The 12490-nt window shown below is 40.3% G+C and overlaps 1 protein-coding gene across 4 annotated transcripts in view; it reads right to left on the reverse strand.

Moving 5' to 3' along the window:
* Positions 1-379: 379 nt before the first annotated feature.
* The window catches only part of LOC121303514 (golgin subfamily A member 2-like), a 48608-nt gene continuing 36497 nt past the window's right edge, over positions 380-12490 (reverse strand). For all 4 annotated transcript variants that reach the window (XM_041234245.1, XM_041234243.1, XM_041234244.1 and 1 more), the window contains 7 exons: positions 10925-11013; positions 10311-10464; positions 9612-9679; positions 9104-9206; positions 4894-5000; positions 4287-4455; positions 380-3472 (listed from right to left, as the gene is read on the reverse strand). In XM_041234245.1, the coding sequence (XP_041090179.1) occupies positions 3234-3472; positions 4287-4455; positions 4894-5000; positions 9104-9206; positions 9612-9679; positions 10311-10464; positions 10925-11013 (929 nt within the window). In that variant the 3' untranslated portion in view covers positions 380-3233. The remainder of the gene's footprint in view (positions 3473-4286; positions 4456-4893; positions 5001-9103; positions 9207-9611; positions 9680-10310; positions 10465-10924; positions 11014-12490) is intronic.

The raw sequence follows: 12490 nt of genomic DNA on the forward strand, positions 1-12490 counted from the left end.
CATTGCCAAGTTCGTTACTTATAATAATTCAGCAGAACCAGCCAAGGAAACGGAGACAGAAAACACAATCGTAGTCTTTAACAACAAAGTGCTGTTCAAATAATATAAACACTCAGCAAATATGACTTTTACCCAAGACTATTTAAATGTATTTTTTTCCAGGTCCGAAAACCGGTGATTTCCAGGTTACATGACACTTCCAGGATTACCATGACAGTACAAACCCTGAATATATATCCAGAAATGTAGAATACAGATCAAAGGAGGGAATGATGAGGTTGTACAACGAATGCACAGATGAGACCGAACTTTGAATTTCACACTAGAATTCAGAAAAACAGAATGTTGCAAATGAAAAAGAACAAAAAAACAACTCAGATTTAACAGATTTGCTGGATCAGTTTTATTCAGAAAAGGAACTCTAAACAGGATTAATCACTTCAGGAATATAGCAGACAATTGCTTTTTCCATATTATTGCATTTGTCTTCACATTCTCTTAAAACTGATGCGTATATTTATTGCAAATAAATATGAGTAACCCTCAATATTAAATCACATCCCCACCCACCTCTCATTAGATTTACAGGTAAGTAATGCCATAGCAGCCGAAAAGGATGCAAACCTTTTTTTTTTTTTTTTCTACTACTACTCAATGAATATACAATATGTTACACAGATACAGTATTTACAGAATTCTTTTACAGAAGACATCCTTCCCCTTAATTATTTTAATAACAGAACTAGGGCCAGGATCCAGTTGCATCACTTCTTACACACATGTATATAAAACAGCCAGAAAGTTCATAATAGTTTTGGAACCAAGGTCTTAAATCTTCCAAAAATAAAAATAAGACCCTCAAACAATTTAGTCCATTGGAATTTTGCGATGGCACCTTAAATCTTTTCAGACACTAAAAGATTAATTGCAGTTGGGAGCATTACAGGAATATTGGGCGCCTTGTGGAAACAAAGTTTAAACTAATTTCCTTAATCGCACCCTAAGATCAGAGGCTGGAGAACCCATAGTTCGTATCAGCTAAGCCTCTATTTTTAGACAGCAAAATGCAGTCGTGTTTGGAGCAACTGAGAGTCTATAAAATAAAGATAGCCCAACACAAGACACTAAAAAGGCTATGAAACAACAGAAATGTAAATTAGGGTAATTATAGGCAATGGCTAGTCAATGGAAACACAGTTTGTAAGAATGACTCCAAATAATCACAGGCTAAACAGATAACAACACAGCCTACAATTGGGTTATTTATCAAGGTCTTCAGCTTTCCCATGGCATTCTACAAATGACCCCAAAAAGGAGCATGAGCAAAGTGAGACTGTCCATTATAGGAAAAATGCAGATTAGTCTTCTGCATAAAAACACAAAACATTTACAGCTACTTATCACATGCCTGTAAGAATCTTCAGTTCCAGTGCTCTTTGGACTCGTGAAGAAACCAAAAAAAAACCACAACATCCATTATTTCCTTACACCGTGATCATTACTTCTAACATACCTTCAGTAACCGAAATACAAATATTTCAGTCTTTTCCCCATGAAAGAAAAAATGTTTCATCTAATCCCAGTGCCAATCTTCACAAAAAGTACACGGTAAAGCAGCACTGAGTGCTACGCCAACCCTCATTATCTGTTACTCTCTTCATCGTCTGCTGTTGAAGTCAAGTACTGGGTAAATTAAATCTTACCCAACACCTGACAAGATCTGCATTATCAGAACAGAAGTTACATTTTCTTTTTCACTACACTTGCATAATTTTTCAGACTTTTCTCAAACACTACTGAAATCATGAATTCTAAAGTTTAAACAATTTAGATATCCACATAGCACGTATTTTTAAAAGGGGTACAAAAAATGTGATAATACTTTTAAATAAATGTAGTATTTAAAACAGTAGAGACAATGAAGGCTTTTAAATAAAATGCTGTACCTCTTTTAGGACTGCCTTGACCAGTGACCAGTGTAAGACCATCGACAATTGATTCTGCTCATAAATCATACAAATTTGAGTATTAACGTCTTGGTAATCCCATCTTTAAATGCCATATTAACACTCAAATTTCTTCAATAGAGTTCATAATTCATTACATCAATGAATAAGACAAAAGCAAAGCCCATAGTCTCCTCATTGTTCAAAATGGAATCTTCATTGTCACCAGCAACCTCTGACCGGTAGTGTCATCATTCCTTCTCACCCAAGTTCAGAGTTTATGCACCCTACCCCATCAAAACTTATTACAATTTAAAAGATTTCATGTTTGTTACCCTAGATTTTTTTTTTTTTTTTTTTTTTTTTTTTTTTAAACACAAAAAACAAAAAAGGAAATATTCTTGCTATACCCCTCTCATTTTATTCAACAATCCTTTAAATAAATCTTTCAAACACAAACTATTTATGGTGGACCTCTTCACTAGTACAAAGTGCATTTCTTATTTCCTAATAACACAAGGCAATTTGTCTGCAAGCAAGGAACCCCGAAGTAACCTGCAGAATTACGTGCAGGACAATCTTAGTTATTTTGCTATTTCAGGTCCCAGTAATTTATGATTAAGTTGCAGTAATCAGCATGTTTTTTTTTTTTTTTTTTTTTTGTTTTTTTTTTTTTAAATGTGCAAGATATAATTCTAAATTCTGAACAAACTATCCTGTCAACAGGCAGAAATTGACAGTGGTCATAAGTCAGTGTTTATGGTTCCTATTCTGAGACTAATGTCGACCAGCTGTAGTTTGCAGTGATATTAATTTCCTAGTCCAAATACATAGTGCTTGAATACAACAGAGGGTTCATGACTTTGCAATTCACCAATATCAAGCTGCAGAGAAAATATAGTAAAACATGGAAGCCTTAGCAGTGTTTTGGGGTCATTTTCTGAGAACACTGCTTTTCATACTGCCATTGTGCACAATTTGATAACTTATTCATTCTATTTTATGTCTCCTGAAGAATGTAGAACGCTGCACATAAAAACATTTTAAATCGGTTTTATTATCTAGCTGGGAATAGCTGCAATTTTTGCCTTTTCTTCATGCTTCTTTTAAACTGATGGTACAGAGCTAAAACTTTAATGGCAGAAATCGGAAAATTGTATAATTTATTGGTTTAAAACAACAAAACCGCCCAAGTTATGAAACAGTCAGAAAGGATTCAGATTTGTTGTTATTTTTAGAGTTTGTTGGGTTCCTACACTGCTATGCAAACTGCAGACCGTTTTCAGCTCAGACGATCCTGATTTTAACCTCGTCATTGTCATCGGCCCGGTAGAAGAAGGGGATGCAGGGGTTCTCCCCGAAGATGGAACTGGCCCGGGCCTGAGGGTTCTGGATCTCCTGCAGCAGCTGCATGATCTGACGGGTGGTCCTGTCTTCCTGGTGTCCGGGCTTCCCCTCCTGGGGGGCTGAACTCTGCTCTGACTTGCCTCCAGCCACCTCATCTGACAAACTTACTTCTGCCATTTCTACAACAGGGAGGGGGAGGAGAAGAAGAACAGAAGAAACGAAACAACCCTTTACTGTCCATATTCTCAGTTCCCCAGTATCTTTTTACCTACTGGCTATATGAATATTGGCACCACAAGTAAAATGTAGCCCCAGATCATAAATTCTGAAAGAATACAACTTCAAGTCAAGCTGAAAGCTCTGAAGTGGTTGTTAAGCTAGAGGAACAGACTGATCTGTACTTAAGTAAGCCAGTCATAGATCCAAAAGTGGCAAGCCGCTGGAGTGGTGGAAAGTAAACGGTGAGCGATACAAAGTTCTATCACCACTGGCAAGAAAATCTCTCTGTGCTCCACCATCTTCAGCACTGTCGGCAACATATATGATGACAAAAGCAGTAGTATGCAAGGCGAGAATGCTGAGAAATGAACCTTTCTGTATTACAACCTGTAGCTCTTAAACTGGAACTATCAGAAGTCAGAAAAACAAAAAAAGAGATACGTCTTACGAGGTGTGGCTTATGTGAAAAAATATAACATCCCACAACCAAACATATGATATAACTGGAAAAGTCTACTAAATGCCTTTAATGCCCTTTTCTTCAGCAATTCCCTAAATAATTCCGCACTTAAGCAAATACTACAAAAGAGCGCGGAAATATACAGGACGACATACTTATCAACTCTCTGATGTTAATTAGGTTAGGCTGAAAGGAAAATGGCGATACTTTCAGAGTGTGTAGTGGCTTTATGCCTGCAGGAGCAGAACACCACTACGTCGCCCTCCTCCAACGAGTAAATAAACAACAAATAATATTGAATTGTGAGCGCATACCTTCTCCGTCAGTGGCATTTAACTCGATGCGCCTCTCAGCAGGGACACTGGGCTCTATGTTGCTGGCAATCACATCAGGGTTCTGTACTGAACTGACATATTTGCTGTACCATTCATTCCTCTCTCCAACCAACCGCATCACCAGATCTTGTAACTCCCCAAGCTTCACCTGCAAAGACAATACAGGAAACGCATGTTTAGAGTGAGGTAAAGCCCATGAAACCAGATCAAAAAGACAGAAAAGTACAATGATTGTAATTATTTTAACTTTGTTTTTTACTGATTAATAATAATGCAATCAAAAGCTGGGAGCACATTACAACTAGGCTTTGAACAATGTGATGCATATTTCTATACCCTAATAAGCAACTCACCTTTATATGAGATTAGTTGCATTTAAATGCAGTTTATAAGACACAGAGTAAATAGAAAGTTCTCATAAAAAATCCGCAGATTTAACAGACTTCATGATATTATAATGAAGAACCATCTCAAATCAAATATGCTAGGTGAGGAGGTGAGGTGTTTAAAAAATATACCTCAAAGTCCACAGCCGTTATTATAATACATAAAAGTTTATCAAAATGAGATAGATGAGCTACTACACCTTCATCTCTTCTTTGTCCTTGGCCAGCATACTGATATACTCCTCCTTCTCGGTGTTCCTCTGCTTCATGATGGCTCTCTGATTCTGATACAGGGCGATGTACTCCCCTGGAGCACAGAGGAAGGGACGGTCAGGGGAAGCAACTTGCCACTCACCCTAAACATAACTCTACGCTTACTGGAGAAAATGTTACGTTATTATCATAACCATGGTTCCCTGAAATAGGAATGTAACCATTACCGTATGGGTATTAAACTCTTAAAGACCTGAAACCTGAATAAGATGTAACAAAGCTGCTCGCAGGCCCTGTCATGTCCCACCCCCGAGGACATAAATGAATGGCACTCGTAGATCTCATCATCCTTCTTCCTTCAAGCCTGCTTGAATCATGGTCGCAGACCTTGAAGGTTAATGGTTACATTTCTATTACAAGAAACCAGGGTTATGATAATAACCCAACGTTCCTTATCAAGTACGAAATGTAACCATTACTGTGCGGGTAAGGATTCCCAAGCCGTCACAAAGGCAAGACTGCTACACCAATGGAATGCTACAAGGCTAAAGGCTGCTACCCACCAAACACAATGCGACAAGCAAAACTGTGCAGTGATGCGACAAAAGGAATAGAACCTATGCTTTTGATAAGTATCGTCCATTGAATTCTATTTTTCATTTTTTGTGCGACAACTAGGGAATTAACCAATCAGAGAACAGCTTCAATGCACATGGTCCAGCAGGGTGAAGCAGTATCCAAAATGACAGAGGAAACAATAAAAATTGCCATTGACAAAATACCCAGAGCTTTGACAAATGTCACAACAATTACAGAGATACAGATTTCAAAAGGAAATACATGGGACTCTATTTCGAAGGAACAGGATAAGCCTGGTGTGCATGATTTATTGCCATATATGTTAAAATACCAGAGAAGACACTCATAATTCCAACATCATGTTGATGAATATGTATCAGTCTTGATCATAGTTCTGTCAAACGCACTTTAATAGTTTTATAGTTTTCAAACCTGTCGTATTGCCTATGTGTTACGTCTGGTGTGTATGGTCACGTTGCTGCTATCTTGTCGGCCAATGAAAAAAATTGTGTGTCTGGTGTGCGGCAGCATTCAGCCAAGGATGCCTTGTGCATTACCACATGGAATCCCAGGAACAAGTAGCTAGGGCTAAAAAAACTGAGGGAGAAACTCGCCTCTATGCCTGTGTTGTAAGTGTCGACTCAGAAGCCACCCTTACCACTCTAGTTCCAAAACCAGGGTTTTGAGAATCCACAACCTAAGTTTGAAGGATCTAGCAAAGGTATGGGAAGTAGCCCACACTGCTGCATTGCAAATGTCTTTGACAGATGCACCCTGGAATAAAGTTGCCATGCCACTTAAGGAATGGGCAGGGAGCTTTCTGGAGGGGGCAAGTAGGCAGTCCTGAATGTGCCTGCTATTCATGCGGTGAGAGTACTGCCCCGGTTTTGCAAGAGGGGGAACCAACAGTGGCGCTCTGTCCCAGATAAGGTTTCTACCCACCGCCTGTCTGGTCAGTTTAGACAGACAGAGCAGGTTTTTATTAACCAGGCGCAGCTCATCCAGCTGTAGTGGCGATGGCCTGTGGAAGGGAACACAGCAAATGTGACTGGTAGGGTATCGGAATGCTATTAAAGTTGTCCAGCTGTGCGGCGAACACACTGGCTGAATAGGTATGCTTAACCCTTTGCGGTCCTATGTCGGACATTCCAATTTTCCCTTTCCAGTCCAATGTCAGACCCTGCCGATATCAAAAAGACGTAAAGCACAGGTCTCTATTCGTTTTTTCTCCGGAAAAAGCCGAGAAAACCTTTCAATGGCCGAGTGAGACCGATAGGAGGCGAATGAAGCTGAAAAAAAAAGGGGCGTATCTTATAGCCCCATGCACCACAGAGATAACACAGACATAACAAAGGACATAGCTGCTTCTGCATTCCAGCGCTCAAAGAATATCACGGACATTCGCAGAGCTTTTTGAGATATTACAGTAAGAAAATAATGACTTGGATCACATTATTGAGGCGTTTGGTGATAAAACGAGTGATCAGGAGAGCATTTACCTGTATGCACGTCTATAAAGAGATATGTGAAAAATACAGCGAAGAAGGGGTGGGGCTTGGCTGGAGATACAGTATTGAGTGTCCTTTTGTGATTCTTTGCCTTTTAACCTTGTTTATTCTGAATTATTTTTAATTTTTTTTTAAAACAGCACGTGTAAAATAAACAGTGCCTGTGAAAATAAATTGAACCTGACGCGCCTGACAAGTGCTGAATAAATGGACCGCAAAGGGTTAAGGAACATCTCCGACATCCGACACTGCTTGCTGAGGCGACCTTGGACAGAAGCACTAAATTAGGCGCCTGTACCAACATTGCAAAAGAACAGCAAGACTGCAGTGGTCCTCCTGATCAATGGTATAAGCTCAGCTGATAGGGAGAATCTAACCACAGGAGATATGCTGTCTGATCCTCTGAGAGGAATACCAGCTCCTGCTTGTCCACATCCTCAGAGGCGGCTATGACGAACACATAATGCTGCTGCTAATCTGCACTCGTAGTCCCCTGGGACCCCATAGGGACAGGCAGGGCAGGCAGTGCCTGGTGGGAAACTGCTGCCCAGAGCTTCTCCATTTGCTCGGTCTGCCGATCACTTGGACCAGTAACTCTTCTTCCTCAGGGGAGAAGGACAGGCAGAAGAGGGTGAAGACCATGAGGATGGCTTCCTGCGTGGGCTGCGATCACGGGTGTGTCGTCCACTTTCCCTTGGCACGGGGGACGGGACGGGACGCAGCCACCTCTCCAACAGAGGGCGATGGGGAAAGAGCACTGTGCAGGAGTGAAGGACGCAGAGCACTCTGTAGAGCTGTGAAGGAGACGATACTCAGCATACACCTTGTCCTCCACAGGCAGGCTGGCCTTATATGCGTCACAGGGATAAACCCAGGCATGATGCAAGAAACAAGCAATGTACAATAATAATGTACAGTTGTTGCCTCAACTGCTAAATACAGCAACTGGACTATCAAGAAGCTTGGTACCAGACTGGGAATTGAAGCACTAGTCGGTAGCGGGTCGGAACCAGGACATTACTGGTTAGGTTCGGCATCCGTAACATTGGGCTGGTACTGTCCCAGTGCGGTTTATTCTGCACCGTACCGGTGTGGTAACCTCGGTCCCAGTACTTGGTTTGCAGTTACCACAGGTAGCAATGTACAGGGATGCCCACCTGTGCAAGCTACTGGCAAAACCACTCAGTCAGTACCCACTGGAGACTAAGGAAGCCAGCTTGTTAGCAAACTAACAGCCCTCGTAATGGTGATGTGAAAGCGGTCACCAAAATGGCATCAAGATGCTGTGGAAGGGATTCCCGAAGCAGCTTCTTGGTCCTGCGCAGAGCTGCTGAGCCCAGCAGCTGCTCTCAATACATGAGTGCTGCAGCAGGCAATGCAGACAAGCCTGCACGTAGTATCTGTAAGAACAGAAAAATAACGAGAAAAGAAAACATTCGGCACATATAATAATACAATTGCTTAAATTATACAAACCGTCTTGTAATTTTGGCAGAAGCCAAAACAAGAATACAATAGTTCCAACCATAGCTATTTCACCCGGGGGGGGGGAGAAAGTCAGCCGACTTACATTGCTTGATCCCTGGGAAGAGGCCACGTGGGGCACAAGGCCACAGCGAGATGTAACGAAACAGGCTGTTATGCACAATGTACACGTAATTAATTTTTAAAAATTCATGTATGCTGTAATAGTTTATATCACATAAATTATGTAAAACATTTATAAGCAAAAATGATACAGGTCATAAGCAACAAGTGCTCATCTGATAAGCTCCTCCTGTCAGGTCAGTCTTAAAGGAAAAATGTTATTGAGGGCATGAAATGATTGTCACAGGCTCTGTGAGCAGCTTTGTTATATCTTATTCAGGTCTTAAAGAGGTTAACACCCATACGGTAATGGTTACATTTCATACTTGAAAGGGAAATAATGTTACATGCTCAAATATAATTTGAAAAGGTCATTGTATAATAAATATTTTTAGTCATGTACAGCAGTGGCAATGTTAAAATGGCACCTGCTTTTACCAAAACAATTCTATACTTGTGCTCTTTGAAAACATTCAGTTTGCTATAATAGCAGACTCTCATCTATGTAGTGTTCTGCCGTTACCTATTGTGTCTGTTTCTCCTGAAAGCTGTATACAGCGATGCTCTAGCTGCTCCACTCTCTCCTTCAGGTCTACCTTCTCCTGCATCAGCGCTGTGAATCGAGACTGGGAAGAAACACAGAGGGAGAGCAGACAGTCAGTGAGCAGTAGTGCATCCTAACAGAATGCCTGTTGGAAGTAAAATTCAGTTGGCTCTCTCTTATATGGAGCCAGTGACCTCTTCTGCTAACTACAAAGCTCTTAAAGTAAGCACAGCGTCGTGGCTGCAGGGGTACATTCAGCTGGTCTAGTCACAGTTCACTCTCACGTCTGCCTCAGTGTGTTCTACAGATACAATGCACATCAAAGCATGCAGCAATTTCAAACTACTGTACTTTGTCAAAACCTCACCTCTCCTGCATGCTACAGTAAAATGAAGAACTTGAACTGTGCTGATAGAAAATCCCTTTAACTCCCTCAAGGTGGCATTGTATTTTACAATATTAAGCATCCTTTTTTTTCATTGCCAACCTGCAGTTTTTCCATTGCTGCTCTCAGTGCTTCATGTACCTCCACTGGAACTCCATCCCCACCTGAGCCTGCAGAGACCAAACAATAAACAGCGGTAACAGCCTACACTGGAACGGGTAAAACTTGAAGCAGTCACCCCCTCCCCAAATCTTGTAATACAGTTAAAATATTGTGTGTTCTTAATAACATTTAATAATATCCTCTTTACATTTTTATGATTACAACCAGCTGATTGATTGTTTTCTTAAATGTAGTTTGTTTCTCAGTTTTGCATGGGATAACATTGAAAATATCAAGTTGCCATTTTAAATGTTTAAGATATTGGAAGTCAAAAAGGTTGTGGCAGTGAATTACAGAAACATTACACAGAGGGGATGCTTAAGTAATAATAATAAAAAAACTTTTAAATTACATTTTAATTTAACTAGGTGTAGGGCTAAACAGCCACCAGCCACAATGTGCGTTTCAACAGGATGGAAACCTGATTTTGTCTTGGTAAAAACAAACCTGTAGGAATTATGATTCTCTTGCGTTTTATTTTTGTGTTCACCCAACTGCTCAAACTCATTTTTTACATTTCCTTTTTGGCCCCCTCCACAATTTTTAAAACACAGGAACACACCTTTCCAGGACTAATGAAAATGTAAAAACATTGGCTCCTGAAACTCGGGTCACAGAGTTCTCGGTACGCTTGCCTACCTGCAGCCGCTATAGTGTGATGCTGATGCTCGCTCCTTAGCGATGTCATCTGCTGGATGACAGCCTGGTGCTGCCTTTTCAGCTCCCCATACTGCTGGCTTATCTCATCTCTCTCATTCTCCAGCAGAGACAGGGCAGACTTCAGGAAGGCAGCCTGCAAATAAAAGCAGTGCAGTCAGACTGTGCACAGAGTCCCTCTCAGAGCGCAGCCTCCCTTGTTGTAAATAGTACTTTTGCTTTCAAATTACAGTCTGCATCTGCTGTGTACTGTCCTATTCCAGAGACACAGCTTTAAACTACACCGTCCATTACCTTCTCAATCAGAACTAAAGGCATGTGTATTTAAGGTAAATAGTCAGTTGTAAGAAACCTGTGCAGGTGTTGTATTTTCCAGTACATTTAAAAATGATATACCTGTAGTAACATAATTCTAAGGCACCTAACTACAGTCTGAGTTTGTCCTATGTGCGCCTTGAAATTTGACTGTCACACTCTACACCGACTGCCTCCATGGTATGCTCAATTGCGTAATATGAAAACAATTATAATTTAGGTTTTCATTGTAAAACAATCAGTTTTTGTAAACTGGTGTCACAATGCAAGAGAAATCCTACCATTTCTTCTTTGCTCTCGAAGTCTTCGGGGATTGCAATAGGCATTTTCTCAAATCCTTCAGGTAAAGCTTTACTCTCAACACCGTCACCTAGATGACCACACATATGAAGTGAATTATACCACTGGTCTAACATACATTCAGTTTATAAGGGCCACTCACAAAACACCATCTAAAAATGGCCTTTAATAAAAGGTGTGATTGCTCTTAGCCCCAGTTTCCATCTCTTAAGGCACAGCTAAGGAAAGGTCACAAAACGTGACAAATCATCCAGTTTTGCTAATTTGCATACGTTTTCTGTCATGTTTTGTATCCTTTACGGCACTTCTGACAGCGTATGAAGATGTCAGCGCCCATTCTGTTTAGAAAAACTTCCTCGATCACACATGTGCCAGCAGAGGAAGTTGAAGTGATTACAACGAGAGATCATATACCATATATGCAAAAAAAAGAAACTGGGGGAAAAAAATGTAATAAAATCTACAGCAGGCAGTTCTCAGAAATCCTGCTAAGATGTCAAGATGAAAGGTGCTGCATGCAAGTGCAAAAAGCGATAAAGGATAGACTGAATTGGCTAACACTGCTTCTAAAACACATGAACTATGACTGAATGGACCACAGTCAGGACTTAGACTGTTTTAAAGTAAGCAGGCTTCCATTTAGATGTTGGTTTTATTGGTACAATACTATATCTTCAACAGAAGTAGTATCTTAATTCAGCATGACAAGATTCTGAAAATGTAATATGATTCTGAAAAGATAAGTGGACTGTAATATATAGTGCATACTATACTGGGGGGAAGGCGACCTGATTATGGACTGGGGAAGGGGATGGGAGTACTCTGTAAATAATGTGTGTTTGTAAACTGTTATTCTTGTTCAGATCTGTTAGCATTGTCTGTGTGTTTTAGTGCTTATGCGACAGCTGAGACTGCCTGTGTGTGAGTATGTCACCGAGGGGGGTGGGATGAGCAGGTCTGACACGAAGTGTTGGACCAATGAGTGAGGAACTTGGGGGTGGGAGAACACAGAGTGAGTTGAGACAAGAGGAATGACCCAGAACAGCGTAAAAAGTAAAAGGCAATGCAATTTAACAAAAAGATTTAAAAAAAACATCAGTTTCTAGAAGTCAGTATTCAAAATTGCAGAATATAGTGCTCGATAAATCCCTAATGTCACAGCTCACTTGCAAATGAAAATGCACAAAAGCAACTAAAGATAACAGATTTAAAGAAAAAAAAAATCACGGTATCTAAAACTGTTTAATGATATATTTTTTTTAACATCACGGTAGCTTGTCTTGATCGCTTTGCTTTTGATGCATTTTCATCATGTGAAATTGGAGAAAGTGCTGTGTAACTGCACAATCGAGACAGACTGATCTGGCATGCAATAAAAAATCAAATGCGGGCTGTGATGGATAAAGAAGTACACTTTCCATCAGAAAACTAGTAATGGAGTTGAAAATCACGTGTGAGGGGTAAGTGCATTAATATATATAAAAATGGGGATTGATTTCATTCTTAATACAAGGGGTGGTAAAACATGACTGATGTGTATCTGGTTA

This window comes from Polyodon spathula, chromosome 33 (genome assembly GCF_017654505.1).
Source record: "Polyodon spathula isolate WHYD16114869_AA chromosome 33, ASM1765450v1, whole genome shotgun sequence".
NCBI lineage: Eukaryota > Metazoa > Chordata > Actinopteri > Acipenseriformes > Polyodontidae > Polyodon > Polyodon spathula.